Genomic DNA, 27,895 nt, shown 5'->3' with positions numbered 1-27,895 from the left:
GTCACCATATAATTTTCAATACTGTCCTGAATCCTCTATTGACTTTAGCGCTCCTATAGACCGCTTTTTTCTTTCTTCAGGATCTTGAAGATGGGAATACCCCTTTAAGCTCCTCCCACCTCACTGAATCCCTTTACAAGTGAAGTTCATACTTTAATGGACAGATTTGCTTTAGACATTTCTGCTACTCTCACAGAAATCCATGCACATGCTGCAGAAATAATCCCATTCAGATGTATGAAATAGATTTCCAGTAACAGAAATTTCTGCAACTAATCTGCTGTTTGAACATACCCTAATATACTCGGTAACAGATCACAGCTACAGTGGTGGCCAAAAGTATTGGCACCCCTGCAATTCTGTCAGATAATACTCAGTTTCTTCCTGAAAATGACTGCAATCACAAATTCTTTGGTATTATTATCTTCATTTAATTTGCTTGCAAGGGAAAAACACAAAAGAGAATGAAGCAAAAATCAAATCATTGATCATTTCACACAAAACTCCAAAAATGGGCCAGACAAAAGTATTGGCACCCTCAGCCTAATACTTAGTTGCACAACCTTTAGCCAAAATAACTGCGAACAGCCTCTTCCGGTAACCATCAATGTGTTTCTTACAATGCTCTGCTGGAATTGTAGACCATTCTTCTTTGGCAAACTGCTCCAGGTCCCTGATATTTGAAGGGTGCCTTCTCCAAACTGCCATTTTGAGATCTCTCCACAGGTGTTCTATGGGATTCAGGTCTGGACTCATTGCTGCCCACCTTAGAAGTCTCCAGTGCTTTCTCTCAAACCATTTTATAGTGCTTTTGGAAGTGTGTTTTGGGTCATTGTCCTGCTGGAAGACCCATGACCTCTGAGGGAGACCCAGCTTTCTCACACTGGGCCCTACATTATGCTGCAAAATTTGTTGGTAGTCTTCAGACTTCATAATTCCATGCACACGGTCAAGCAGTCCAGTGCCAGAGGCAGCAAAGCAACCCCAAAACATCAGGGAACCTCCGCCATGTTTGACTGTAGGGACCGTGTTCTTTTCTTTGAATGCCTCTTTTTTTTCCTGTGCACTCTATGTTGATGCTTTTTCCCAAAAAGCTCTACTTTTGTCTCATCTGACCAGAGAACATTCTTCCAAAACGTTTTAGGCTTTCTCAGGTAAGTTTTGGCAAACTCCAGCCTGGCTTTTTTATGTCTCGGGGTAAGAAGTGGAGTCTTCCTGGGTATCCTACCATACAGTCCCTTTTCATTCAGATGCCGACGGATAGTACGGGTTGACACTGTTGTACCCTCGGACTGCAGGGCAGCTTGAACTTGTTTGGATGTTAGTCGAGGTTCTTTATCCACCATCCGCACAATCTTGCGTTGAAATCTCTCGTCAAATTTTCTTTTCCGTCCACATCTAGGGAGGTTAGCCACAGTACCATGGGCTTTAAACTTCTTGATGACACTGCGCACGGAAGACACAGGAACATTCAGGTCTTTGGAGATGGACTTGTAGCCTTGAGATTGCTCATGCTTCCTCACAATTTGGTTTCTCAAGTCCTCAGACAGTTCTTTGGTCTTCTTTCTTTTCTCCATGCTCAATGTGGTACACACAAGGACACAGGACAGAGGTTGAGTCAACTTTAATCCATGTAAACTGGCTGCAAGTGTGATTTAGTTATTGCCAACACCTGTTAGGTGCCACAGGTAAGTTACAGGTGCTGTTAATTACACGAATTAGAGAAGCATCACATGATTGTTTAAACAGTGCCAATACTTTTGTCCACCCCCTTTTTTAGGTTTGGTGTGGAATTATTTCCAATTTGGCTTTAGGACAATTCTTTTTGTGTTTTTTCATTGAAGACAAATTAAATGAAGATAATAATACCAAAGAATTTGTGATTGCAATCATTTTCAGGAAGAAACTGAGTATTATCTGACAGAATTACAGGGGTGCCAATACTTTTGGCCAACACTGTATATAGGATTTGTTCTTGCAGAACAAGCGGTAATAATAATAAACTCAATTTATCACCTTGAATGTCAGTAAAATCTTTATTATTAGAAAAGAGTAAATGTCAGAGAACGAGCTGTCACCCACCACACTCAGTGCATGATAGTTGACTTTCTCACTTTCCTCCTACTTATACCCAGCACAGTGGGTGGTCTGCTCCAGAGTCACAGTGGCCCCTGATTATTCACACTTCACTATCAAAATGACAGGGTGGAAAGTACAGTGTGAGTTAAGTAACCTTAATAATACTTGAAAAATAAATCATTTTATGTGACTAAAGTAGCTGTTCTCAAATGAGACATTACTGTACAGTAAAGCCATTCATCGAAATATGACTGTTGGAATGTGAAAATTAATAAATAAAAAAGGTTGTACTTTACAGATTAGTAATGTTCAGTGCATAGGAACTGGAATAAGTATCTACTGTAAATCTATATGACTGATTTGTTATCTTTCTTGTCAGCTGTATAGCCCTCCTTTAACCCATTCACGCCGTGGCCATTTTCTGTTTTTTCATTTTCATTTTTTCCTCCCCTTCTTCCAAGAACCATACCTTTTTTATTTTTCCATCAATATACCCGTATGAAGGCTTGTTTTTTGTGGTACAAGTTTTACTTTTTAATTACACCATTCAATACCACCACATAATGTACTGAAAAAATGGGAAAAAATTCCAAATACATTGAAATTGCAAAAGAAAGTGCAATTTTACATTACGCAGATACCAATCGTACATATATATATATTTTAACAATAAATTTTATTAAAATTTTAAAAACTTGAACATACGAACAATGAAAGTGGGAGCTTACAATCATTTAGATTATCTTTTACACTTATTTTCTTATATCACAATAATGACAAACAATAACAGAAACAAAAAGAATCCCCAAAATTACTTCCCTTCCTCCTCAGATAAGAAAACAAGTATTAGCAATACTAACGTACACATGGTCTTCCTTTTCTTCTCTATTCCTAACCCAATAATGCATATTTGTCACAATAACTCAATAACAGTGTCATAATTTCAGTAACTTCTTCATTAGTATGATACTTGAGCAAAAAGCATCTCCACTTTATCCTAAGTGCCCTTATACTATTTTCTTTATTACGTTCATCCTCGAGCCATTCCAAGTGAAATTGCTCGTTCAATTGATTTATCACAACTTTTTTATTAGTGGTATTCTCACTTAGCCACAGCCTCAAGATGTTTCTTTTCTTTAATAGACAAATTGTGTAGAATTATGGAGCCAAGGCACCCTCTCTTTTCTTTTTTTTGTAAAGGGTCACCACTATCTCCACTTCCTCCCCAAACATGAAAAAGATAGGGGAGAGGATGTAACGTAATTTTCCCCATGCTCATATCACTTAGCCAACTTTTTATATCCTTCCAGACAATTTGTATTTTTGGGCAATTCCACAACTCATGTAGTAAGTTTGCATTTTTGAGCGAACATTTTTGGCAGTGCGTCAACCTATCTCTCATTTTATCTGAGGGTGGAATATTAAATGCAATTATGGCACTATGCATAATTCTAAAGTGTGTGTCTCTCTAGACTTCACTCAAGACATTTTTCCTAACCTCTCGCCATCCAATCAATATTTTTTCCCCAATTTCCTCACCTTCGATCTTATTCGACCAGTTTTTAAATAATTACGAATTATTGTAGCACCAGCTCACTAGTTTTAGCCCTTTATATAAGTTGGATATGTTTTGTGTGCCATTCCCAGTAAAAATCAATTTATCCATTGAATTTCTCTTTGTTTCTTCTCTAACTATTATTAATTGAGACATGACCAGCCCCTTAATTTGCCCATATTGCAGAGACTGGTGTTTCCGTAGGACATAGGACATCCACCTATCTTCTACATCATCTAACAGGTTAGCAACTCTATGAATACCCTTGGATTTCCATTCCTGGAATAAAGAGTTTTCGTTAAGAATTTGAAAAGCTGGATTATCCCACAATGATAGATCTTTTGAGATTCTCCGGGATAATTTTAGTTTCCTTCTTAGTTCTTTCCAAGTGGCTATCGTGTCACGATAGACTATAGAATTTTTTTACATTTTTTTGGGCATTAGGCCCAAGGGAGTATGTAGAAGGGCTACCAAGTTCCAGGGATGAGCATATGTTTTTTTCCATCAATGTGTCCGAGTATCTACTGGTGTCTCTATACCAATCTATAATATGTCGTAGGATATACAGTATGCCAAGTTATAACCCCTTATATGAGGTAGGTTAACCCCACCTCATCTCTTGACGCCATTAGTGTACTCAGTCTAATACGAGGCTTTTTATTTTTCCAGATAAATTTTCTAATTTTTTTAATTTCTAGATGCTTTAGCAGCACATGAATAGTCTGTAAGGGGTACATTAATTTTGAAATGCTCATCATTTTTAGTAAACAGATCCTGCCCAGGAGGCTCAAAGGAAGGTTTTGCCATCTCTCTACCTCTTGTTGAATTTTTAATATGACTGCCCCAAAGTTTCCCATCTCCCACCTTCGTTCTATCCTCTGTCAGTAGGAGGATTTCACATATACTTTTGTTTAGGGTGAAACCCGAAAGACCACCGAACATTTCCATGAGGTTCAAAACTTTTGGCATATCTCTCTTTACACTTGCCATATATAATATCATCAGCGAAATATGAAGCTGAGAGTTTTGTATCACCTATTGAGATCCCTTCAAACATTTCATTTTGTTCTAAATAACGGGAACATAGGTTCTAGCCCCAAGTCAAATATAAGTAGGGAAAGGGAACATCCCTGACGAGTTCCCTTCTCAAGTGAAAACCTTTTTGATAGATGCCCTGCGGTTTGGATCCTAGCCAATGGGGTGGTATATAATGCGTTTATAAAATTTCTTAAATTACCCGCCAATCCCACTTTATTGAAAACTTTACCTACCAACTTCCATTTTACCTTGTCGTACGCCTTCTCTGCAGCTAACGTTACCAGCGCGGGGTTTTCATTCTTGTCCTGAGCACTATGCACTGCATCTAACACTAGCAACGTTCTCCTGACGTTTGTGACTGCACTCCTTCTCTTAATAAATCCCACCTGTGAGGTTGTTACCAACTCTGGTAGTATTTTTGCCAATCTATTAGCCATGAGTTTAGAGACTATTTTAATAACTTGATTTATGAGGGAAATCGGCCTGTATGATGCCGGATCTTCCATAGGATTGAGCTTATTTCTAGTGGATTATCTGTCACTGTTCCATCACTATTTTTAAGTTTAAGTATACTTTTTTTTTTTTTAATCTCCCCTTCTCCAGGTTTGCCAATAATTTACCTGCTTTATCCCCAAACCTTCTTAGTTCAATTTCCATTTGTGATCTCCTAAATAATTATTTTTTCTCCATCCATTCATCAAATTCCCTTTTAGCCTTTTTCCACTCCTCTCTGATTTTTTTAGTATTTTGTTGTAAAAAGTCCAAATAGCTCTTTCTTAGCTGTTTGCCCAATTTTTTGTATTTAATATTAGTTTTTTTTCCTTAATGTATGGACAAAGGCTATCAGTTTACCCCTTATCACCGTCTTTCCTGCTTCCCAATACACTTGCAGTTTTACATCATCTGCCTGGTAAAAGTAAGCATATGCCTCCCACCATTCCTGCATTTTCAGTTTATATTTTTGGTCCCTAAGGAGAAAAGATGGGAACCTCCACAAGTAGTCTGTACCTTTTGGAAATTATTCCAATAAATTTAGAGAAACAGGTGCATGATCGCATATTACCATTTCCTCAATTTTGGCGTCCTTGCTCCTGTCTATTAGCTCCCTATTTATCAGTAAATAATCAACCCTGGACCAAGTTTGATGGGGCTGAGAGAAATGCGTAAATTCACTTTCGTTAGGGAAATCTATCCTCCAAATATCACCTACCGTATTTTTCGGACCATAACACGCACCTAGGTTTTAGAGGAGGAAAATAGAAAAAAAATATTTAAGATAACAATGTGGTCATAGATGCCCTGTTAAGGGGGAGGGGGTCTGCTTCTGACACTGTTATAGGGGTAATGTTCCCCAATTCTGTTAATATCCCCCATCCTGGTATATATGGCCCCCTCCTTCCTGTTATACGTGGCCCTCATCCCCATCCTGACATGCATGGCACACCAATCCAACATCCTGGTATACATGGTACCCAATCCCCCATCCTGGTATGCATGGCCCCCTCATCCCTCTTCCTAGTATGTATGGCACCCTTATCCCTGTTATGTATGGCCCCCCTCACACCCATCCTGGTATGTATGGCACCTTCATTCCTCTTCCTGGTATGTATGGCACTCTTCATCCCTGTATGTATGGCCTCCCTCATCCTGGTTTGTATAGCCCCCTTCATCCCTGTATGTATAGCCCCCCTCATCCTTCATCCCTGTATGTATGGCCCCCCTCATCCTGGTCTGTATGGCCCCCTTCATCCCTGTATGCATGACCCCCTTCATCCCTGTATGTATGGCCCCCTTCAGGCCTCATCCCTGTATGTATGGCCCTAGTAGCGCTGATGCTGTAGCCGCAGTGCGGCTCCTGCTGCGCTCGGCGGTCAGCGTGCCCGCTATTAAAGGCCATGAATATTCACCAAACCCATGGCAGTGGTGAATATTCATGTCCTTTAATAGTGGCAAGCGCTTTTAGGGAGATGAATGGTCACTGCTCCCCACGCACACAGTCCCAGCATGGGGAGCACTGACTATTCCGGCACATACACAGAACTGGACACAGCGCTGGAGGAGAGAGGAGGTGAGTATGAAAGTTTCTTTTTTTTCTGTGCAGCGTGACGGGAATCAGGGGGTGCCAAGCATATCTGGATGAGGGGGGCAATACATACAGGGATGAAGGGTGCCATACATACCGGGATGAGGGGGGCCATTAATACAGGGATGAAGGGTGCCATACATACCAGGAGCCATGCTGCAGGCACAGTGTGCCGGTTATTAAGGAAAATTACTGTTTTCCCCTATGGACGTGGGGAGCAGTGAATATTCATTTTCTTTAGTAGTGGGCAAAGTGTAGGCTGCGGCAGGCGGCTGCTGTCTCCTGTGCCCCGCTATTCCGCCACTGTCACTTCCCTCACATCCCCCACACCCACAGCCACAGTATTTATGCATATCGGACTATAAGACGCACCCCCCACTTTCCTCCAAAATTTTGGTGGAAAAAAAGTGTGCCTTATAGTCTGAAAAATACGGTAAGTTTACATCCTGAATTAAGGCTGCCAGAACAGTTGTTATTTCCTTATTTTTCCCTTTAGTCCCTCCTATATTATGTCTGTCTTCTGCTGTTACATGGACATTATTGAAATCTCCTCCTACTTTCATTTTCCTTACTGTGATTTAGAGTAAATTATCCCGCAGTTTTTCAAAGAAAGGTTTTTGGTCTGAATTAGGTGCATAAACATTAATTATGCTAAAGTCTCAATCTCTCCCCTCCAATTTTAACATAATATATCTACCTTCAGTGTCTCTTTCTACCTGTTTGACCATGTAGGGCATATTTTTATGTAACAGTACTAAAACCCCTGCCTTCCTACCCTCCCCCTCTGAACCGTACACCTCTCCCACCCATAATTTCGTCATTCTGAACAGATCCTCAGATTTTAAATGCGTTTCCTCCAATAGAGCGATATCCGCTTTCAGCTTTTTTAAATGTCTTAGTGCCATCATTTGTTTAGTAGGCGCCCTGAGACCCTTTACATTCCAAGATACAATATGCATACTAAGATACTTTCATTTTAACGTTATGTGATTTGCGTACCTTAAATCTTTCGCTATTAGTTTTCTTGTGCTTATCTTGGTTTATCTGCATATCCCCCATTTACCTGAAAACCTTAACCAAACTAAGAACAATTTTAACACTTTTCACCTTTCACGTCAAAAGCAATAATTTTCTTTCTTTTTACTCTCTTTTTTCTGACTCCTCTTACCCATGAACAACTTCCCCCTGCAATAACTGTAATATTAAAGGTCTTCTAAATGTTCACCCCCTTTAGTGAGTCCAAATCGTGAGTCTCTTGAGTCATTTAGTTTATCATCACGACTCAATCCTGAGCCACGCATCTCCCTTCAAGTTAACTTTTCTGAGCCAACACCGTCCATTTGGTCTTTCCTGTTGCCACATGGGGTTCTAAGTCTTTGGTCTAAAGGGCCGGCTTTTGTTTTTTCGAGTCCTCGTGTTTCTCCGAATTCTGTTCCAAGTTTTTCTCCCGGCGTTGTTCCTCTAGGTCGCCACCTCCCAGTATCTTTAGCACAAAGTCCTTAGCCTCTGATGGATTTTGAAAGCTCTTCATTGTACCATCCTCCTGTCGTATCTTCAGTATAGCCGGATACAGAAGTTGGAACTGAATTTGGTTTTTAAACAGTTTGGAGCAACAGTCACTAAACAATGTGTGTCTTTTGTTAACTTCCACAGAATAGTCATTAAATAAGATAATCTTGTGGCCCTGGAAAGGTAACGGTTCTTTAAGGCACTTAAAGGCTCGCAATATAGCCAGGTATTTGGCTATTGCTTGTCTCGGTCCCTGGTTGTCGGCATTTTCATTTTTTTCCTTCTGCGGACCAATTCTGTGTGCCCTTTCAACCAGCCTCTTAGTGGCTACTCCTGGGGCCTCTGGCAAATCCTCCTCAAAAATCTTCTGTAATTGTCCGAGCGATCTGTTTTCCAGATCCTCAATGCAGTCTGCCAAAATGTGAACACTGTTTTGCAGAAAGTAAATGTCCTTGTTTGTTTGGAACGACGCATGCCCCTGCTGGTGCCTGTTAAATGCTTCTGTTAGAGATTGACAGCGGGATATAACAGGTTAACAGCCACGGGCAGAGCTCCACTCTACCAACAGCAGTTAGAGGCACATAATGGCTGATTAAATCATCCACCATGTGCTGGGAAAGATGTGGGCTTGGCTTGCGAGCCCGCATCAAAGTCAGGGACACGACGTATGACGTAAGTTTACGTTATGTCATGAATGGGTTAAAATTTAGATTCCTTTGAGCCTGACTCTTCCATACACAGGAGCACTGCCTCAGTGGAGAACAAAAGGATCACCAGTCTGAAAGCTGGACAAGCCAGATCCTTATCCTTCCCAGCATCGTCTGTTGGGGGCCCCCATGCACAGTAGAATGTCAACTGAACCCATTGATATTGGAGGATCTGTTGACACTAGTCTAATATCTATGGGGGGCTGATTTCCAAATAACTATTACTAAATATTCTGTATAAATTATATATTTTTTTCAGATAGTTAATTTTATGTTCGAGTCATAACAGGTTTCAAACAAAATAAATCTTTCTTCATAACTACGCCTTTCAGTTTCTATATATCGTGTCTATTAGGAAAATTACAAAATGTATTATTATAAGTCACCACCATGCAAATATCATTGCTGATCCTGAGTCACTAGTTAAGAAGGATTATGATAAATTAACTTCAGTACTATGTACTAAACTATCCCAGAGAGCTACTGTATCTTGTGACATTCTGTATGGAAGCGCTATAAAGAATGCTATAGTTATGACACAGATCAAAATCTGTATACATAAGGATTTCTGGTTGTCACAAACTACTGTCACGTACTCTGAGCTTGATTTTTAATAATGATGGAACTTCAAGGTCATCATGCACAATTGTCTACCGTCAGATATGTCCCACCAAGGTCTCTACACATGAAGGAGACCCATGTACCTGTTTAGTAACCAAGGAATAGCAACCATCTAGAGCAAGCATTGAAAAAATATTACAAATTAAAATTGTGTCCTGATTATTCCATTACTCAACTCATTGAGCACAAAAATACTTCTGTGAGAAGCATACAATTTATGTAAAGCTACATTGTGTGTCTAAAAATCTACCGTAAATGAAAGCAATGCATAGAATAAACCCTTCTCAACACTGCATATTATAACCTGATTTTCTTTCTCAGGTCAGGCACCAGCTTTAGACTAAAACACAGAGTGAATCTCTCTCAGATGAAAGCGTTGTCATGTGATGAAGATGAGGAAGATATATGTGCTTTCCATAGTTCACCAAAGAATGCCCTAATATTGATATGGCCTTATAATGGCTGTATTGCATCTTTTCGGTAAGTGGGACTAAAACAATTTAATTTAATGAAAATTGTGATCTTCAAGTATGTCTCCATTGATTTGAGTAAACAGTGGAGAAAAAGACTTGTGCTGCTAGGGTCCAGCCTCCAATCTGGTCCTCCATGACAGCCAGATCAAGGCAGTCTTCTCTTCTGTGCCTGGCATCTGAGGTAAAACCATCCTAGGAGCTTGTTCTACTTACTAGACTCCTCGACGTCCTGACGCTAGGTCTCAAGTGACATTATGACATGCGTCACACCACAACTTCATGATATTAAGGAACCTGGTAAACTAAGAGGTGCTGAGGATGCTGGGCCCAGAAGTGGAGGCTGCCCTGTTCTGGCTGCCACAGAGGTCCATCATGTAGTCTGGGAGAATTTTTTGCTCAGCTCTAATGTCTGCCAGTTGTCACCATGGTCTTAATCTGTTCTCTGAATTTAATAGAACAAGTTCTAGAAATTTTAGAGAAAAATTACTTAGTGATAAGAATAACATCGTCATTTAATGTTTTACATGAAGACCAGTTAAATATTCAATTATTGGCAATTAAATACTAATTCAATATCAGATAATGTGGTCAATATAATGTTGGTGGTAATGTTGAATAATAATTCAGACGCTTGTAAATCCAAGTGTCATTTTACAGTGTGAAGAAAGTTATAATTTATGTTACATTGCTTTATTACTCTTGAACTCATCATAAATTTCTTCCTGTAATTATAACCCAAATATTCTGCAAATTGTTGGAAACGGTCAGCAACATAGCCAACGTCTTGTACACATCCCAAAAAGCATACATGAAAACACTATTGTGCAAAGTCTATAGTGCATTTCATTCAGGAAGAGTTATTCAATTTTTTTCATTCCTGTTGCAAAGACTACTCTTCACAGAATACAAACCAGCAGAGCAAGCTCTTTCTAGATGCAGGGAATTCTGACGCATTTCAGCTCAGAATAGATGAATGCTGTATCTAAAAATCAGTATAAAGTAGGTAAAATACTAATTTTATCAGTATGTAAACTCTTAATGAAATAACCTCTTTCCTTGACACACTGCTTACGAAATATTTAGATTACCAGTTGTCTGAAGCAGATGACCAGCTTTGATTGTAAAGGAACGTTGGTAGAATTGTTTGCTTAAAAGGATTTATTTTTGGCTGTAAAATTTTGGACCATTTGACTTCTGCTGCCTCTACGTTCTACAGTAATGGTTAAATCTGTCAGAGAGTCTGTGGTCATGGCACCTTGTAAGTTAATTTATGAGGTTGAACTTTGAACTTGGATATAAATCAGCATAAGGCCTTATCCAGACATAAGTTTTTCACATTTGAGTTTTATCTGTATTTTTCACAGACTGAACTTGTACCTATTGTTCACATATCCTTTTCTTGCAGGCTCAGTGGTGTGCACCAAAACACAGAGACATCTCGAAATTTGATCTAAATCACGGCTCAAACTCACTAAGTCTATGAGTGTGTGAAACAAAAACCGTCCGTCCGTGTGTTGTCTGACTTTCATGTTAGTCTCAAAGAAGCTTGAGTGACGGTGGCATTTGAGGAGCTAATTGAGCCACTGCAAAGCACTGTGTCTGTGCTAGTAAGTGCTATTAGTCAGAAGGAGCCCAGGGAGCACAATCGTGTCTGGGGGGGATTTCCTGCATCTTCACATCCCAGTGTAAAAAGACAGCACTGTGATGAGAGAGATGTGCTTTAATCAGATTTTTATGTTAAATATATATATATATTGTTACTTTTTATGCTCCATGTTCTGTATGATGATTATTCCGCATTCTCATTATCATAATAATAGGATTATCATGAAACGTAAAGCTGGCCATACACATAAGATAACTCTCACCTGAATAGTCATATGGCAAACAGCTATCTCTCCTGACTCCACCATACACCGTAAGGCTTGGCTGAACATTCATGTATTTTCAACAAGGAGAGAGATCAAAGTCACTGGCAGACTGTTCTGGCAGCAGCTTATCTCCCCTGAAAACAAAAGGACCGACTGTTTAAATTCTAACAGCCTAATCTTCTCTCCCCCGACATCATCTGTCAGGGAAAAGTTGGGAGGTCCCAAATCATATCAGGTAGTTTACCAGAAGATTCGATCGACTTTCATTTGATGTGTATAGGTGCTTTCATAAGCACAGTAAACCCGTCTAAACAGACTATTAATACAATGCTGATTGGCAAGCATGTGGTAAACTAGTGGTCGTTTTCAGATGTAGATCATACTGTATAGTGTAAACAGGCGCTTACAGGAAATCCAAGATATTATGAATGACTTTAATCACATGTCCTCACATGCTTTTCAGAATTGTACCAACTGTACAATTAATCATTCAAAGGCATATGATGTATAATGCATATATTTTCACTACTTCTCCTCATCTGATTCACTTTGAAGTAACATTGTGTCATCTTCCTTCTAACCAACGGCTATAAATGTTTCATAACATTATTTCCCAACCAGAAAATCATCTAACAAGTAACTGTATACTTGTATCATTCACATACATTATCTGTATAATCTGTACATATACTGTACATATGACGCGCCCCTGGGCCTGTGTCGCGCTGCGTTGCGCACGCGGGAGCTTACCCGGAGCCGGATCTCTTGAGGGTTGTAGTCTCGTGGCGGTGACCCGGTCCGTGCCCAGGGAGTCAAACTGAGCGGCGATGTAACAGCGGTAGATGCAGGACGACTACGCCACCCGTTGAATGCAGCTATGGAGCTGCCGCTGCAGGACAGTCCGCTGAGGCCGGTGGATGGATGGTGCAGCGTAGATGGTATAACCCCCAACGGGATGGGTATGGCCTCAGGGCAGCAGATGTGGATGATGGGGGTAGCAGGAACCACTCAGAGACGGTGCGGTGTAATTCAGGGTCTTTACTGGTAACAACGATAGACCCTCCCGGAGTACTTGCTAGTGAACGGGGCCTGGTCAGTCCTTGAGCAGATGGGATCTCCCCTGGCCAGGCGGAGTTGTAGGCCTCCCAAACTGACTGTACTCTTCTGGCTACCTTGCTAGAAGCGGATATAAGTAGCCCACATCCCTGAGTGTACCGTGTGGTGCTCACCCGTATGGCCGGTGACTCGGGGCCTTCTAATGGCTTCTGCTCCACGATGGCGGTGCTGGTCCCACGCGTGTGACCGTGCCTTCGGGTTTCTGGGCCTGAGGACCTGAAATCCCCTGCCGGTCGGCTTCTGCTGCTGGGTAAGAGTTAGTCCCCACAGCCTCGGACGCCGGGTCCGGTAAGAAAGCTTCTCAGTCAGGGCGAGCTCTGCAGCTGCCAGCCCCTGACTTGTAGTAGTATTGCTCCCACTGAGCTTCTGCTGTTTCTTCCTGTGACTGTTTCTTGTCTCTACTCTCCTTGACTGACTAACCCTGCCTCAGCCCAGGGTTTATACAGGGGAAGTTCTTCCCCTCCCAAGACTGGGCAGGAGGTGTGGCATGCACAGGATCCCTGACCAAAGGACCTCCCACCTGCTCTCAGACATAATATCTCTATCACTGTGGCAACCAGACCCCTGGGGTGTCACATTCCCCCCTAGTGAAATTTAGTACTCCGGGACTAAACATATTTTAGAAAAACATAACAAGATATAACAATAACAATACAATAAGAAACACATAAAGGTGGTCACGGCATGTCCGTAACCGGGTGCAGTCTTTGAAGAAAGCAAGGTGTCCATTTCACCAAAACAGGGAGACGTAACCAGGTAGGGGTCTGTCCTACCCCGAGTCCTTAACAGTCTCTAGTCCATCCTGGGTTACGCTCCAACTATGTACAAGGATTCCCGGTAAATCCACCAAGGATTCCTAAAAATAACTGGAAACACAAAATTATACACAAGCAACAATACACAGATAAACATAAATAAAACAATTTATACACTTCAAATCCTCCAGCGTGCGGGTAACTGGCCTCTAGTGGCCCTAGTGGACCTACGGAGCTGACTGTCTGGCCCTGAACTACAGGGTGTAGGAGCTGTCAAGGGTAAACTGGGCAGCTGTCTACTGGCTCTTTGTCTCACTAGGGGTACGGCAGGCTCACTATAAGCAGAGGGTTGATCCTCCTGTTCTGCTTGTGTGGAGTCTTCTGCCTCCTGGACCGGCTGTTCTTCCAGCTCTACCTGTTGCTCCGTAGGTGCTTGGGATGCTGGTTGGAGGAAGGTGAGTACGGGTACCACAACTGCACCATTGACTTGAGTCCAAGACCGAGGGAAGTCCCCGAGCACAGTACTAACCATATCTTCCCTTTCCTCTACGGGTCGATGGTCTTCTTGTTCCTCTTCAGGGTTCCTCAGTTGTTCGGGACACTTCTTCAGGTGGTCCCGGGATACAATGGCTGTGGTTTCCCCTCCGTCTTTACTGATGGTACAAACCTTCGGGTTCTCGTGGCTTGAGGGCAGTACGGTGTACGGGTCCTTCTCCCACTGGTCATCCAACTTGTGGAGCCATCTCTTCCTCTTCAAGACCTGCTCTCCGGGTACCAGGGGAACAGCGGGAGCATACTGGTTGTAAGTTTTCTCTTGTCTTTCCCTAGCCTGACAGAGACTTCGCTCCACGCTCTCCTGTACTCTCCGGTACTGCTGCTGCCTCTCTGTGTCCCAGTCTGTTTCTGGTGAAGTGTCCTCGGGTGTCAGGACTCCCATTTCCAGGTCAACAGGTAACTTACCAGGTCTTGCCCTCATTAGGTAAGCCGGGGTACAGTTGGTGGAACCTACCGGGATGTGGTTGTATAGGTCCACCAGATCGGGCAACTTCTCAGGCCACAGACTGCGTTCTTCCAGGGGCAACGTTTTTAGAAGATCCATTACCACCTGGTTCATTTTCTCACAAAGTCCATTAGTTTGCGGATGGTAGGGTGTCGTCCTTATCTTCCGGCAGCCATACAGATTGCAGAATTCCTGGAAGACCTCCGCTTCAAAGGCAGGTCCCTGGTCCGTCAGCACTTGGTCCGGGTACCCGTGTGGACGGCAAAAGTGCTGCTGGAAGGCTCTAGCTGCTGTTTGAGCCGTTAAGTCCTTGACGGGGACGACAACCAGAAACCGGGAGTAATGATCCACGATGGTTAACGCGTAGATGTAGCCACTTCTGCTTGGGGTCAGTTTTACATGATCCAAGGCTACCAGTTCCAACGGTTGCCGGGTGACGATGGACTGCAGGGGAGTCTTCTGGCTGGCACGGTCCTTCCTTCTCAGGTTGCACGGGCCACAGTCTCTGCACCACTTCTCAATGGTTCCCCTCATGCCTACCCAGTGGAACCGCTCGCGCAGCAGGAACTCCAGCTTCTTCCACCCGAAGTGCCCAGCTCCGTCGTGGTATGCCTCCATCACCATGGCTGCGTCCCTTCGTGGCACCACTACTTGCCAGAGTAATTCATGCGTCCGGGAGTTAACCATTCTGCGGCACAACTTCCCTTTGTAAAGGAACAGTCGACTCTTCTCTGCCCATAGTTGTTTGGCTTCCTCCGGAGCGTCTGGTTCAAGGCGAGCCTCCGGCCGAGTCAGCATCTCCTTCACCAGTCGGACGGCAGGGTCGCTGTCTTGCGTTTCCGCCCAGTTGTAGTGGGGTAAGGGGTTCAACGTAGCAGTCTGCTTACTCCTTACCTGGTGGGAATACTGAATAGTCCCATGACGGTGGAACGCAGGGAGTTCAACTTCTTCCAGTCCCTCCGGATCTTCTCCTCCGTCCGGCAGGTTGGGCATCCTGGACAGGGCGTCCGCGTTGGTATTGGAGCGTCCTGCCCGGTATTTGATTGTGAACTCGTAGTTGGACAGACGGGCCATCCACCTCTGCTCCAGGGCACCGAGTCTTGCCGTGTCCAGGTGTGTCAACGGGTTGTTATCCGTGTACACGGTGAACCGGGAAGAAGCGAGGTAATGCTTAAAGCGCTCGGTGACTGCCCATACTACGGCCAGGAACTCTAGCTTAAATGAGCTGTAATTCTCGGGGTTCCTTTCGGTGGGTCGCAGTTTTCGGCTGGCGTAGGCGATTACTCGTTCCTTCCCCTGCTGGATCTGGGACAGTACAGCTCCTAGCCCGATGTTACTGGCGTCGGTGTAGAGGATAAAGGGCTGGCTATAATCCGGGTACGCCAGGATTTCGTCCCCCGTGAGGGCCATCTTCAGCTGGCGGAAGGACTCTTCTTCCAGCTCCTCCCATTTGAAGGGCGACTTCTGACTCTTGGCCTTCCGGGACTGGCCTATCAGGAGGTCCTGCATAGGTGCTGCCTTTTTGGTGAAACCGGGGATGAATCTGCGGTAATAGCCTACCAACCCGAGGAACTGCCGCACTTCCTTTACACTGGAGGGTCTTGGCCATTCCTTAATTGCGGTGATCTTATCAGGGTCGGGAGCCACTCCGTCAGCGCTCACCACGTGTCCCAGGTACTGCACCTTTGGCTTCAGGAGGTGACACTTAGAGGGCTTCACCTTCAGGCCGTAACTTGCCAGGGCTTCGAACACTTCCGCCAGATGTTTCAGGTGGTCCTCATAAGTCTTGGAATATACGATGACATCGTCCAGGTACAACAGGACCGTCTCGAAGTTTTTGTGTCCCAGACAGCACTCCATTAATCGTTGGAAGGTTCCTGGTGCGTTACAAAGTCCAAACGGCATGCAGGTAAACTCACTAAGTCCCATCGGGGTGGTGAATGCGGTCTTCTCCCGGTCCGCCTCTGCTACAGGAACCTGCCAGTACCCGCTAGTGAGATCCAAGGTGGAGAAGAAGTTAGCAGATCTTAAAGCAGCCAAAGACTCCTCTATCCTTGGTAAAGGGTACGCATCCTTGTGTGTGATACGGTTGATTTTCCGGTAATCTACACACATCCTCATAGTGTTGTCTTTCTTTTTGACTAAAACTAGTGGGGCTGCCCAGGGGCTACAGCTATCCCGGATTACCCCAGCCTCCTTCATGTCTCTAAGCATCCCCTTGGCGTGTTGGTAATGTGCAGGGGGTACGGGTCGATACCTCTCTTTTATGGGAGGATGATCTCCCGTGGGGATGCGGTGTTCTACCCCCTTGACTCGCCCGAAGTCTAACGGGTGTTTACTAAACACTCTCTCATACTCTTGAACCACCCGGTAGACTCCCTGTTTCTGGTGGGAGGGAGTGGAGTCAGTTCCCAAGTGTAGTTGCTGACACCAATCCTCCATTACTTTCTTAGAGCCGTTACCTTCCTCCGGGTGAGATGGAGGCAAGGGTTCCACAGACTGTATAGAGTTTTGGTTGATGGTATATAATTTGGCTAGCGTGGCATACCGGGGCAGGTACACTTCCCTCTCCCCGATATTGATTATGCGAACGGGCACCCTCCCATGGCGTACATTGACCACCCCCCGTGCTGTCAAAATGGTGGGCCTACTGTCTGAGTAAACTGGTTCTACCATTGCCTGGTAATCTCTACCTCTCAGACCAATAGCTGCCCGGCACCAAATCATCATTTCACTTTTTGGGGGCATGGCAATAGGAAAAGGGTCACACATTCTTACGCTACCAATCTCACCGCCGGAGAGTTCCACCTGTTGCCGTCGCATCAGTGACCGGATCTCTTTCTGGAGCACCCGCTGCTCGCCGGAGCTGGCGTTCTTGGCAACCTGCTGTAAAAGGAAAATCACCTCTGCAAGACAATTTTCAATTACATTAGTTCCTAGAGTTATTTTTGGGTGACTCTCATGTTTGTCAATATCTACAATGATCAGTCCCTGTGCTGCCAGTTCGACTCTACCGATTTTGATGGTCACCTCTTTAAATCCGATCTGTGGCACGGGCTGGCCATTGCTGGCGATGATACTCAAGTCGTCGTCAGGGTAGCGGGTAATATCCGAGTCATTCCAGTACTGCTTAAAGAGCACGTACGGGATGGTGGTGACCTGTGACCCGGTGTCCAGTAGGGCACTCATGGGAATGCCATCCAGTACCACAGGCAAGACTGGACGTCCTCCCACATATCTGTCGCGCCAGTTCGATGGGCCTGGTGATCTTTTTCCTGGGGGTTGGCCCTCTACCCCAGGTTGTGCCCGTTTAAAGAACAGTACCTTGCCATATGTCCAGGTTGATTGCAGCGGCGGCAGATGGGTCGTCCGTCCTCGCTGTATCGGTCACTGGGTCTTCCTCTGGCCGGTGGGGTCCTCCTTGGTCGACGCCACGGGATGTCCTCCGGTCCGGATGCCAGCTGGATCTTCCCTGGGGTGGAAGCCTGTAAAGACTGCACAGTTCGGGTTAGCGCAGCAACGCTCTTAGCTAGCTCTTGGACCTGATGGTGTAGGTCTGGAGCCGGGTCATTGTCCAAAGCCTGCGCATCAGCTCCCACAGGCCCTGCCGACAAGGGCGCCGCCTCCTGGTAGTAAGTGATAGCAGGGCGCTTGTGGGTCACAACGCCACCCGGTGCCGGTTCTCGGAGCACCCGGATGGCTCTGTCCTTGAACTGTGCAAAGCCCAGATGGGGATCCTGTAAGGCCATTGCCCGCAACTGGGTTCGGTGGGTATTACAATACAGTCCCTCTATAAACTGTTCGGTCAACAGCCTGTCCTCGTTTCCCACTCCATCAGGGTCGGTCTGCTTAATGGCCCTCAGGGCCTCTTGTAGGTTTAGTGCATAGTCCCTTATACTCTCATGCGCTCGCTGCTTGCACCCGTAGAATCTAAGCTTAATCTCGGCTGAGGTGCGGGTATCAAAGGTGTCCTTCAGCCGGGTGAGTATCCCTGCGACAGTCTTCCTCCCAGGTGGCCAGGATTTTACTTCCCTTTTGGCTGCCCCGGTTAGTTGGGCCACCAGGATGCTCACTTTTTGCTCTTCTGTGAGGGGGTACACCTGGAAGAGGCTATCCAGCTTTTCTCTAAAGTCATGCAGGGTATGTGACTCCCCTGAGTACTGGGGTAGCCAAGCTGCTCCCGGGATATAGGGCATGGTGAAGGGCATAACTGCAGCAGCGGTAGCGCTGGCGGGGGTTGAGGCAGTGAAGCTCTCCTCCGTATCCGACATCTTCCTCCCCCCTAGTGGACCGTGGCCTACCTTGCGATGATCCTGTTCCGTAGGCCGCGGCTCCGCAGTGGATCGTCAGGGTTGAGGACCTTCCGTCGCGCTCCTGTGACGTCGGCGTCTGCTGGGCTCCTTCCAGGACCTTACGCAACGTCCGGACGTGAGGCGGGGCTTCAGTTCTCGCGCGCTTTCGGAGTCCACGCCCCTCTTTTTCCCGCGCGGCGTCCTCAAGATGGCGTCCAATGGCGGGAAAACTCCACGGATGGCGGGAAGAAGGCAGAAGATGGCGCCGGATGGCGGGAAACTTCACCGATGGCGGGAAGAAGGCTGAAGATGGCGCCGGATGGCGGGAATCTTCACCACAGGTAAGTTTGAAAAGTCTCTTTTTCATGCACGCAGTACCCGGTGGTTGCGGGCACGAAATCCTGCCGACTACGCCAAAGTTGACGCGCCCCTGGGCCTGTGTCGCGCTGCGTTGCGCACGCGGGAGCTTACCCGGAGCCGGATCTCTTGAGGGTTGTAGTCTCGTGGCGGTGACCCGGTCCGTGCCCAGGGAGTCAAACTGAGCGGCGATGTAACAGCGGTAGATGCAGGACGACTACGCCACCCGTTGAATGCAGCTATGGAGCTGCCGCTGCAGGACAGTCCGCTGAGGCCGGTGGATGGATGGTGCAGCGTAGATGGTATAACCCCCAACGGGATGGGTATGGCCTCAGGGCAGCAGATGTGGATGATGGGGGTAGCAGGAACCACTCAGAGACGGTGCGGTGTAATTCAGGGTCTTTACTGGTAACAACGATAGACCCTCCCGGAGTACTTGCTAGTGAACGGGGCCTGGTCAGTCCTTGAGCAGATGGGATCTCCCCTGGCCAGGCGGAGTTGTAGGCCTCCCAAACTGACTGTACTCTTCTGGCTACCTTGCTAGAAGCGGATATAAGTAGCCCACGTCCCTGAGTGTACCGTGTGGTGCTCACCCGTATGGCCGGTGACTCGGGGCCTTCTAATGGCTTCCGCTCCACGATGGCGGTGCTGGTCCCACGCGTGTGACCGTGCCTTCGGGTTTCTGGGCCTGAGGACCTGAAATCCCCTGCCGGTCGGCTTCTGCTGCTGGGTAAGAGTTAGTCCCCACAGCCTCGGACGCCGGGTCCGGTAAGAAAGCTTCTCAGTCAGGGCGAGCTCTGCAGCTGCCAGCCCCTGACTTGTAGTAGTATTGCTCCCACTGAGCTTCTGCTGTTTCTTCCTGTGACTGCTTCTTGTCTCTACTCTCCTTGACTGACTAACCCTGCCTCAGCCCAGGGTTTATACAGGGGAAGTTCTTCCCCTCCCAAGACTGGGCAGGAGGTGTGGCATGCACAGGATCCCTGACCAAAGGACCTCCCACCTGCTCTCAGACATAATATCTCTATCACTGTGGCAACCAGACCCCTGGGGTGTCACACATATCTATGCACATATGTGGTATTTATATATATATATATATATATATATATATATATATATATACATATACTGTGTATATATATATATATGTTGATCACCATCTACAACCTTTAGTCCCCAACCTCCCTTCTCATTTAAAAGATAGCAAACACACTATCCAAATACTAAATAACATCCACTGGGAAAACCACTACATCATCGGCACCATGGATATAACATCATTATACACCAATATTCCACACAACAAGGGTTGCGAAGCCGCCCTCCACTTTCTTAACCAGAAAACACCACCAGAACAAAATGAATTTATTCGAGACTGCATGCTATTTATATTAAAGCACAATTACTTCCTACACGAGGGGGACTATTACTCCCAACAATGGGGCACCGCCATGGGGACCAGGTTTGCACCAAGTTATGCTAACCTCTACGTGGGCCGATGGGAAGCCTTAGCTATACACCCTGAGGGCCTTCTACACGCGAACCTGGTCCTATGGCGACGATTTATTGATGACATCTTATTCATCTGGTCGGGTGACCAACCGTCACTGAATAAATTCCTAGAAGAAATCAATGAGAATGAATTCTTTCTGGAATTCACCTCCACCACCAGTACCACCACAGTCAATTTCCTAGATCTGACCATCTATATTGAGGACAATCGCATTTTAACACGCACTTACCACAAACCTACGGATGCCAATGGCTACATCGCACTAGATAGCTGCCATCTTCCCAACTGGCTACTTAACGTCCCCCGTAGCCAGTATGTACGAATACATCGGAATTGTTCCAAACCCCAAGAATTCGACATGGAAGCACAACTTCTCACCGCCAAATTCCTAGAAAAAGGCTATAATGCACAATTCCTTATGAATACAATAAACAAAGTAGCCGAAATACCACGAAACACTCTGCTAAATGAGTCTGGTACCACTAAATCAGAAAAAGATCACCATAGATTTATCCCCATCATTACACCCTATTCCGCAAATACCCATCTTTTCAAAAAAATTGTCAACAAACATTGGCACATATTACAGGATGACAAAATAATTGGGGATCAGATACCAAATCAGCCCACGTTCATCTTCAAAAAAGCACGTAATTTAGGATCCATAATAGCCCCCACTGTTAGATACAATACTATCTCTAAACAGCCACAAACCCCATTTCAACAAAAACTCAAAGGTTTTTTTCCTTGTAAAAAATGTAAACTATGCAAAATATTAAAAACACAAAAACAGTACACCATCAGTCACCAAGGAGAAACGTACCCGATTACAGACTTTGTAACGTGTAACACTACAGGAGTCATCTATGGGCTTTCATGTCCATGTAAAAAACTGTACATAGGGAGAACCAAAAGAACGCTGAATACCAGAATTAATGAACATATGCGCAATATTAAAAACAAATACCTAGGCCACCCTCTTTCCAAACACTTTGCAGAAAACCATAGCGGATCCACTAAAGGAATCCAAATAACTGGTATTCAAATAGTACATAAACACTGGAGACAGGGAAACTTTATTAAACACATGTCCAGAAAGGAGAGCGAATGGATATTTAAATTAAATACTTTAAAACCACGGGGATTAAACAGTGAGATCGAACTATTTGCATTCCAGGACTGACAATCATGACGTCACTGCCCCCTAGATATATAAGGACACATGAGACTGGGTCATGACATCCCTGATGAAGACAGCCGTAGCTGTCGAAACGCGTAGGATTGCCCTTTGACCCAGCACAGGAGGCACCAACCAGGCCTCCGTAGCATCAGTACGCTGCGTACCACGTGACTGTTCGTCACGTCGCTTCTCTCGCGCGCTTTCTCCTGGAGCGTGCCCTTTCCTCTCTCCTCCTCTCCCCCTCCCGCTACCCGGAACAGCGAACACGCGGCAGTCACCGGCCGGGACTCCGCTTTCGCCCCGGACCACTGACACCACCTGACATCGCGGGACAACGTACTGTAAGTAGATTCGGGCCACGGCCCCACCTCACACCACAGCCTTACAGTGACCACAATCCATCTCCTCCCAGCAGCACCTTCAGTTCCACTCTAACCCCTAGCAATCGGACAAAGTACTATCAACCACAGCCTCCTGCTGAACCACCCTGCTGCCATCCAGACCATTTTCTAGGTACTAAAACTATACAACAACGACTAATGACCAACTTGTCAGCTCTATTTACCTTTTTGCTGATCTTATCTAGTCCGCTAGACGCTGACCACCCTTAGCTCAGCCAGTGCCTCTTGATGCAGCTGTAACCCCGTACCTTACCTATCTCAGGCTAACAGTATCAGAAACTTTGACCTACTTGAGACATCACTCAGACCAGTCACCACATTCTATACTAGCTACCTGGCAGGTAATTATAACTTTATACCATTATATAAAGCATCCACTGTGTTAAACTTGGTTTAACTGCCAAGACTGACACTACTAATCACTTACTTACCGCTAACTTATTTTTAGAACCAGAGCCTCCTGCTATATGGTAGTCTACTAGACACTGACCTGTCTGGCCCATCCAGAGCCTCCTGGTGCAACCAGTTACTGAACCCATCTAAGAGGACAATATTTTCAAGTCAAACTTAACTTTTCCTGAATTCCCTCTGGGAGATTCTTTGGACACTTCCTGCCATTTTCCGGCATTACAGGTACCTACAGGACTACCTTTTGAAGCTCATCAAGAGAATGCCAAGAGTGTGCAAAGCAGTCATCAAAGCAAAAGGTGGCTACTTTGAAGAACCTAGAATATAAGACATATTTTCAGTTGTTTCACACTTTTTTGTTAAGTATATAATTCCGCATGTGTTAATTCATAGTTTTGATGTCTTCAGTGTGAATGTACCATTTTCAAAGTCATGAAAATACAGAAAAATCTTGAAATGAGAAGGTGTGTCCAAACTTTTGGTCTGTACTGTGTATATATATATATATATGTATATATATATATATATATATATATACATACAGTTGGGGAAATAAGTATTTGATACGCTGCCGATTTTGCAAGTTTTCCCACCTACGAAGAATGGAGAACTTAATATTTGGTACAGAAACCTTTGTTTGCAATTACAGAGGTTAGACGTTTCCTGTAGTTCTTAACCAAGTTTGCACACACTGCAGCAGGGATTTTGGCCCACTCCTCCACACAGATCTTCTCCAGATCTTTCAGGTTTTGGGGCTGTCACTGGTAACATTGAGTTTCAGCTCCCTCCAAAGATTTTCTGTTGGGCTCAGGTCTGGACACTGGCTAGGCCACTCAAGGAACTTGAAATGCTTCTTGCGGAGCCACTCCTTAGTTGCCCTGGCTGTGTGTTTCGGGTCATTGTCATGCTGAAAGACCCAGCCACGACTCATCTTCAATGCTCTTACTGAGGGAAGGAGGTTGTTGGCCAAAATCTTGCAATACATGACCCCATCCATCCTCCCTTCAATACAATGCAGTCATCCTGTCCCCTTTGCAGAAAAGTACCCCCAAAATATAATGTTTTCCCCACCATGCTTCACGGCTGGGACAATGTTCTTTTGATTGTACTCACCCTTCTTCTTCCTCCAAACACGGCAAGTAGAGTTGATACCAGAAAGTTCTATTTTTGTCTCATCTGACCACATGACCTTCTCCCATGCCTCTGCTGGATCATCCAGATGTTCATTGATGAACTACAAATGGGTCTGGACATGTGCTGGCATGAGCAGGGTCACCTTTCGTGCTCTGCAGGATTTTAATCAATGACGGCATAGTGTGTTACTAATGTTTGAGACTGTGGTACCTTCTCTCTTGAGGTCATTGAGCAGTTCCTCCCGTGTAGTTCTGGACTGATTCCTGACCTTTTTCAGAATCATCCTTACCCCACGAGGCGTGATCTTGCACAGAGCCCCAGACCGAGGAAGACTGACAGTCAACTTGTGTTTCTTCCATTTCTAATAATTGTGTCAACAGTTGTGACCTTCTCACCAAGCTGCTTGCCTACTGTTCTGTAGCCCATGCCAGCATTTGCACATCTACAATTTTGTCCCTGGTATCCTCAGACAGCTCCTTGCTCTTGGCCATGGTGGAGAGGTTGGAGTGTGATTGATTAAGTGTGTGGACAGGTGTCTTTTATACAGGTAACAAGTTCAAACAGGTGTAATTAATGCAGCTAATGAGTGCAGAGTAGGAGGGCTTCTTAAAGAAAAACTAACAGGCCTGTGAGAGCCAGAATTCTTTCTGGTTGGTAGGTGATCAAATACTTGTTTCATGCAATAAAATGCAATTTAATTATTTAAAAATCATACAATGTGATTTTCTGTTTTTTATTTTTCTTTTATACAAAGAATGGAGAGGTCTGTAATTTTTATTGTAGGTACTAGTGATGAACGAGTATGTTCCGTTAACCCTTTCGGCGAGCATGCTCGGGTGCTCGCCGAGTATCTTCAAAGGTGCTTGATGTTATGTTTTCGTCACTCAGTGCTCATGTTTTGCGACTGTTTGACAGCTTTAATACATGTGAGGAATGCCTAAGAAACAGGCATTCCTCACATGTATTAAAGCTGTCAAAAAAGGCACAAATCATGAGTACGGAGTGCTGATGATACTCGGCGAGGTCACTAGTACCTACAATAAAAATTACAGACCTCTCCATTGTTTGTAGGAGGGAAAATTTGCAAAATTCGCAGTGTATCAAATACTTTTTTTCCCCACTGTATATACTATATATAGCATTATATACCGTATTTTTCGGACTATAAGACGCACCGGACCATAAGACGCACCTAGGTTTTACAGGAGGAAAAAAAAAAATGTAAGCAAAAAATGTGGTCATGATGCACTTTTAAGGGGGAGGGGGTCTTCTGCTGACACTGGTATAGGGATAATGTCCCCCAATTCTGACAATATCCCCCATCCTGGTATATATGCCCCCGCCCCTTTCTTTTATAAGTGGTCCCCATCCCCATCCTGGTATGCCTGGCATCCCTCCATCCTGGTATGCATGGAACCCCTCCATCCTGGTATGCATGGCACCCCTCATCCCTATCTTGGTATGCATGGCACCCCTCATCCCTATCCTGGTTTGCATGGCACCCCTCATCCCTGTCCTGGTATACATGGCACCCCTCATCCCTGTCCTAGTATGCATGGCACCCCTCATCCCTGTTCTGGTATGCATGGCACCCCTCATCCCTGTCCTGGTATGCATGGCACCCCTAATCCCTATCCTGATATGCATGGCACCCCTCATCCCTGTCCTGGTATGCATGGCACCCCTCATCCCTTTCCTGGTATGTATGGCCCCACATCCCTATCCTGGTATGCATGGCACCCCTAATCCCTATCCTGGTATGTATGGCCCCCTCATCCTTACACTGGTATTTATGGCCCCCTCATCCTTACTCTGGTATGTATGGCCCCCTCATCCTTATCCTAGTATGCATGGTCCCCCTAATCCCCATCATGCTGCACATAAAAAAAAAATAAACACTCCTACTCACCTTTCTTCTCTCTCCTCCAGCGCTGCGTCCTGTCTGCTCACACTGATCTCTCCATGTGAGCCGCGCATGATGTCACTGCCATGCGCGACTCACATGGAGAGATCAGCTGCTGGAAGTCACTGCTCCCCATGCCGGGACTGTGTGCAGTGACTTCACTCTCCTTCATAGCCGGCACACAGCGAAGCCGCGCTGTGGCACCTGCTGCTGCCGGGCTATCTCGTGTGCCCGCTTATTGAAGGGCATGAATATTCACCCCCTCCCCATGCCCATGGGCGTGGGGAGGGGTTGAATATTCATACCTTTTAACAGCGGGCACAGGCGATTCCGGCAGCAGCAGGAGCCGCAGTGCGGCTACACTGTATGCCGCTATTAAGGAGCATGAATATTCAGTGCTCCCCACGTCCCATGGGCGTGGGGAGCAGTGAATATTCATTTTCTTTAGCAGCGGGGACAGTGTAGGCTGCAGCAGGCGGCTGCTGCCTCCTGTGCCCCGCTCCTCCATCGCTACCGCTCCCCCCACACCCCACATATATATACACCCCCCCAACATTCGGACTATAAGACGCACCCCCCATTTTCCTCCAAAATTTTGGAGGAAAAAAGTGCGTCTTATAGTCCGAAAAATACGGTACATACCTCTTTCAGATTGTTACATGCACGCCGCTAGGTTCAGATAGGGCGAGACGGGTTTCATGAATTCTTTGGAATCCTGGTTGAACTGTTACTCAGGGCAACCATAGGCTGCAGCTTCTCTCAGGCACACGATAGATTCAATTGCTGTCCAGACACATCTGACAAGAGTCTTTTTCATTGATACACCATACTCATTGGGTACTAATCTTCCCCGCTGAGTTTAAGAAGTGACACACATATCCTTCAATAAAATATACATTTTATTATTAAATTTTAAAAGAACAATAAAACAGAAAAGGAAGCTAAAATATGCACTGGGGCACAATCATATATTCAGTCTATACGATTATTAACAGACACAATGGCTTAATACTCTGACAAGGATCCTCTCATAATCAACTTTCAAAGTGGTAGAAAAATTATTATCATGAGTACACATATGTATATATTAGATCAAAAAAGTTTCAAAATCACTAGATGACAAATGTGAATACAAGGATCTTTATACCACAGAACACCATACAAGGGTATATATACATATACGTTTCCAATACTTATACAAGATAGAAATTTTCCTCCTGTACTTGAGAATTACTATGCACATTCATAGTCAAAAAAGTAATTAGTTTCTAGTACAACCACTTCTCCAAATATGCATAGTGCAAAATATATAACCATATCTATTCAAAAGGAAATTTCTCCCTGTATCTAAATATTATTGTGTACATTGGAAAGATAATCACTTTCTATTACCACTGTGTTTGGACACACCTTCTCATTTAAAGACTTTTCTGTATTTTCATGACTTTGAAAATTGTACATTCACACCGAAGGCATCAAAATTATGAATTAACACATGTGGAATTATATACTTATCAAAAAAGTGTGAAACAACTGAAAATATGTCTTATATTCTAGGTTCTTCAAAGTAGCCACCTTTTGCTTTGATGACTGCTTTGCACACTCTTGGCATTCTCTTGATGAGATTCAAAAGGTAGTCACCGGAAATGGTCTTCCAACAATCTTGAAGGAGTTCCCAGAGATGCTTAGCACTTGTTGGCTCTTTTGCCTTCACTCTGCGGTCCAGCTCACCCCAAACCATCTTGATTGGGTTCAGGTCTGGTGACTGTGGAGACCAGGTCATCTGGCATAGCACCCCATCACTCTCCTTCTCGGTCAAATAGCCCTTACACAGCCTGCCTGGAGGTGTGTTTGGGGTCATTGTCCTGTTGAAAAATAAATGATTGTCCAACTAAACACA

General features: G+C 45.0%; 1 protein-coding gene across 1 annotated transcript in view; it reads left to right on the top strand.

Moving 5' to 3' along the window:
• Positions 1 to 27,895, top strand: part of TAGAP (T cell activation RhoGTPase activating protein) — a 365,673-nt gene that overhangs the window by 257,472 nt on the left and 80,306 nt on the right. Inside the window, exon 4 of the mRNA XM_073671362.1 lies at positions 9,914 to 10,072. Within this exon, the coding sequence (XP_073527463.1) occupies positions 9,914 to 10,072 (159 nt within the window). The remainder of the gene's footprint in view (positions 1 to 9,913; positions 10,073 to 27,895) is intronic.

The sequence above is a fragment of the Phyllobates terribilis genome, unplaced genomic scaffold, assembly GCF_046119375.1.
Source record: "Phyllobates terribilis strain yellow unplaced genomic scaffold, ASM4611937v1 Scaffold_3__8_contigs__length_932513732, whole genome shotgun sequence".
In the NCBI taxonomy this organism is placed as follows: Eukaryota; Metazoa; Chordata; class Amphibia; order Anura; family Dendrobatidae; genus Phyllobates; species Phyllobates terribilis.
Note: the sequence above shows the minus strand (reverse complement) of the source record. Positions and strands in the feature narration are given on the sequence as shown.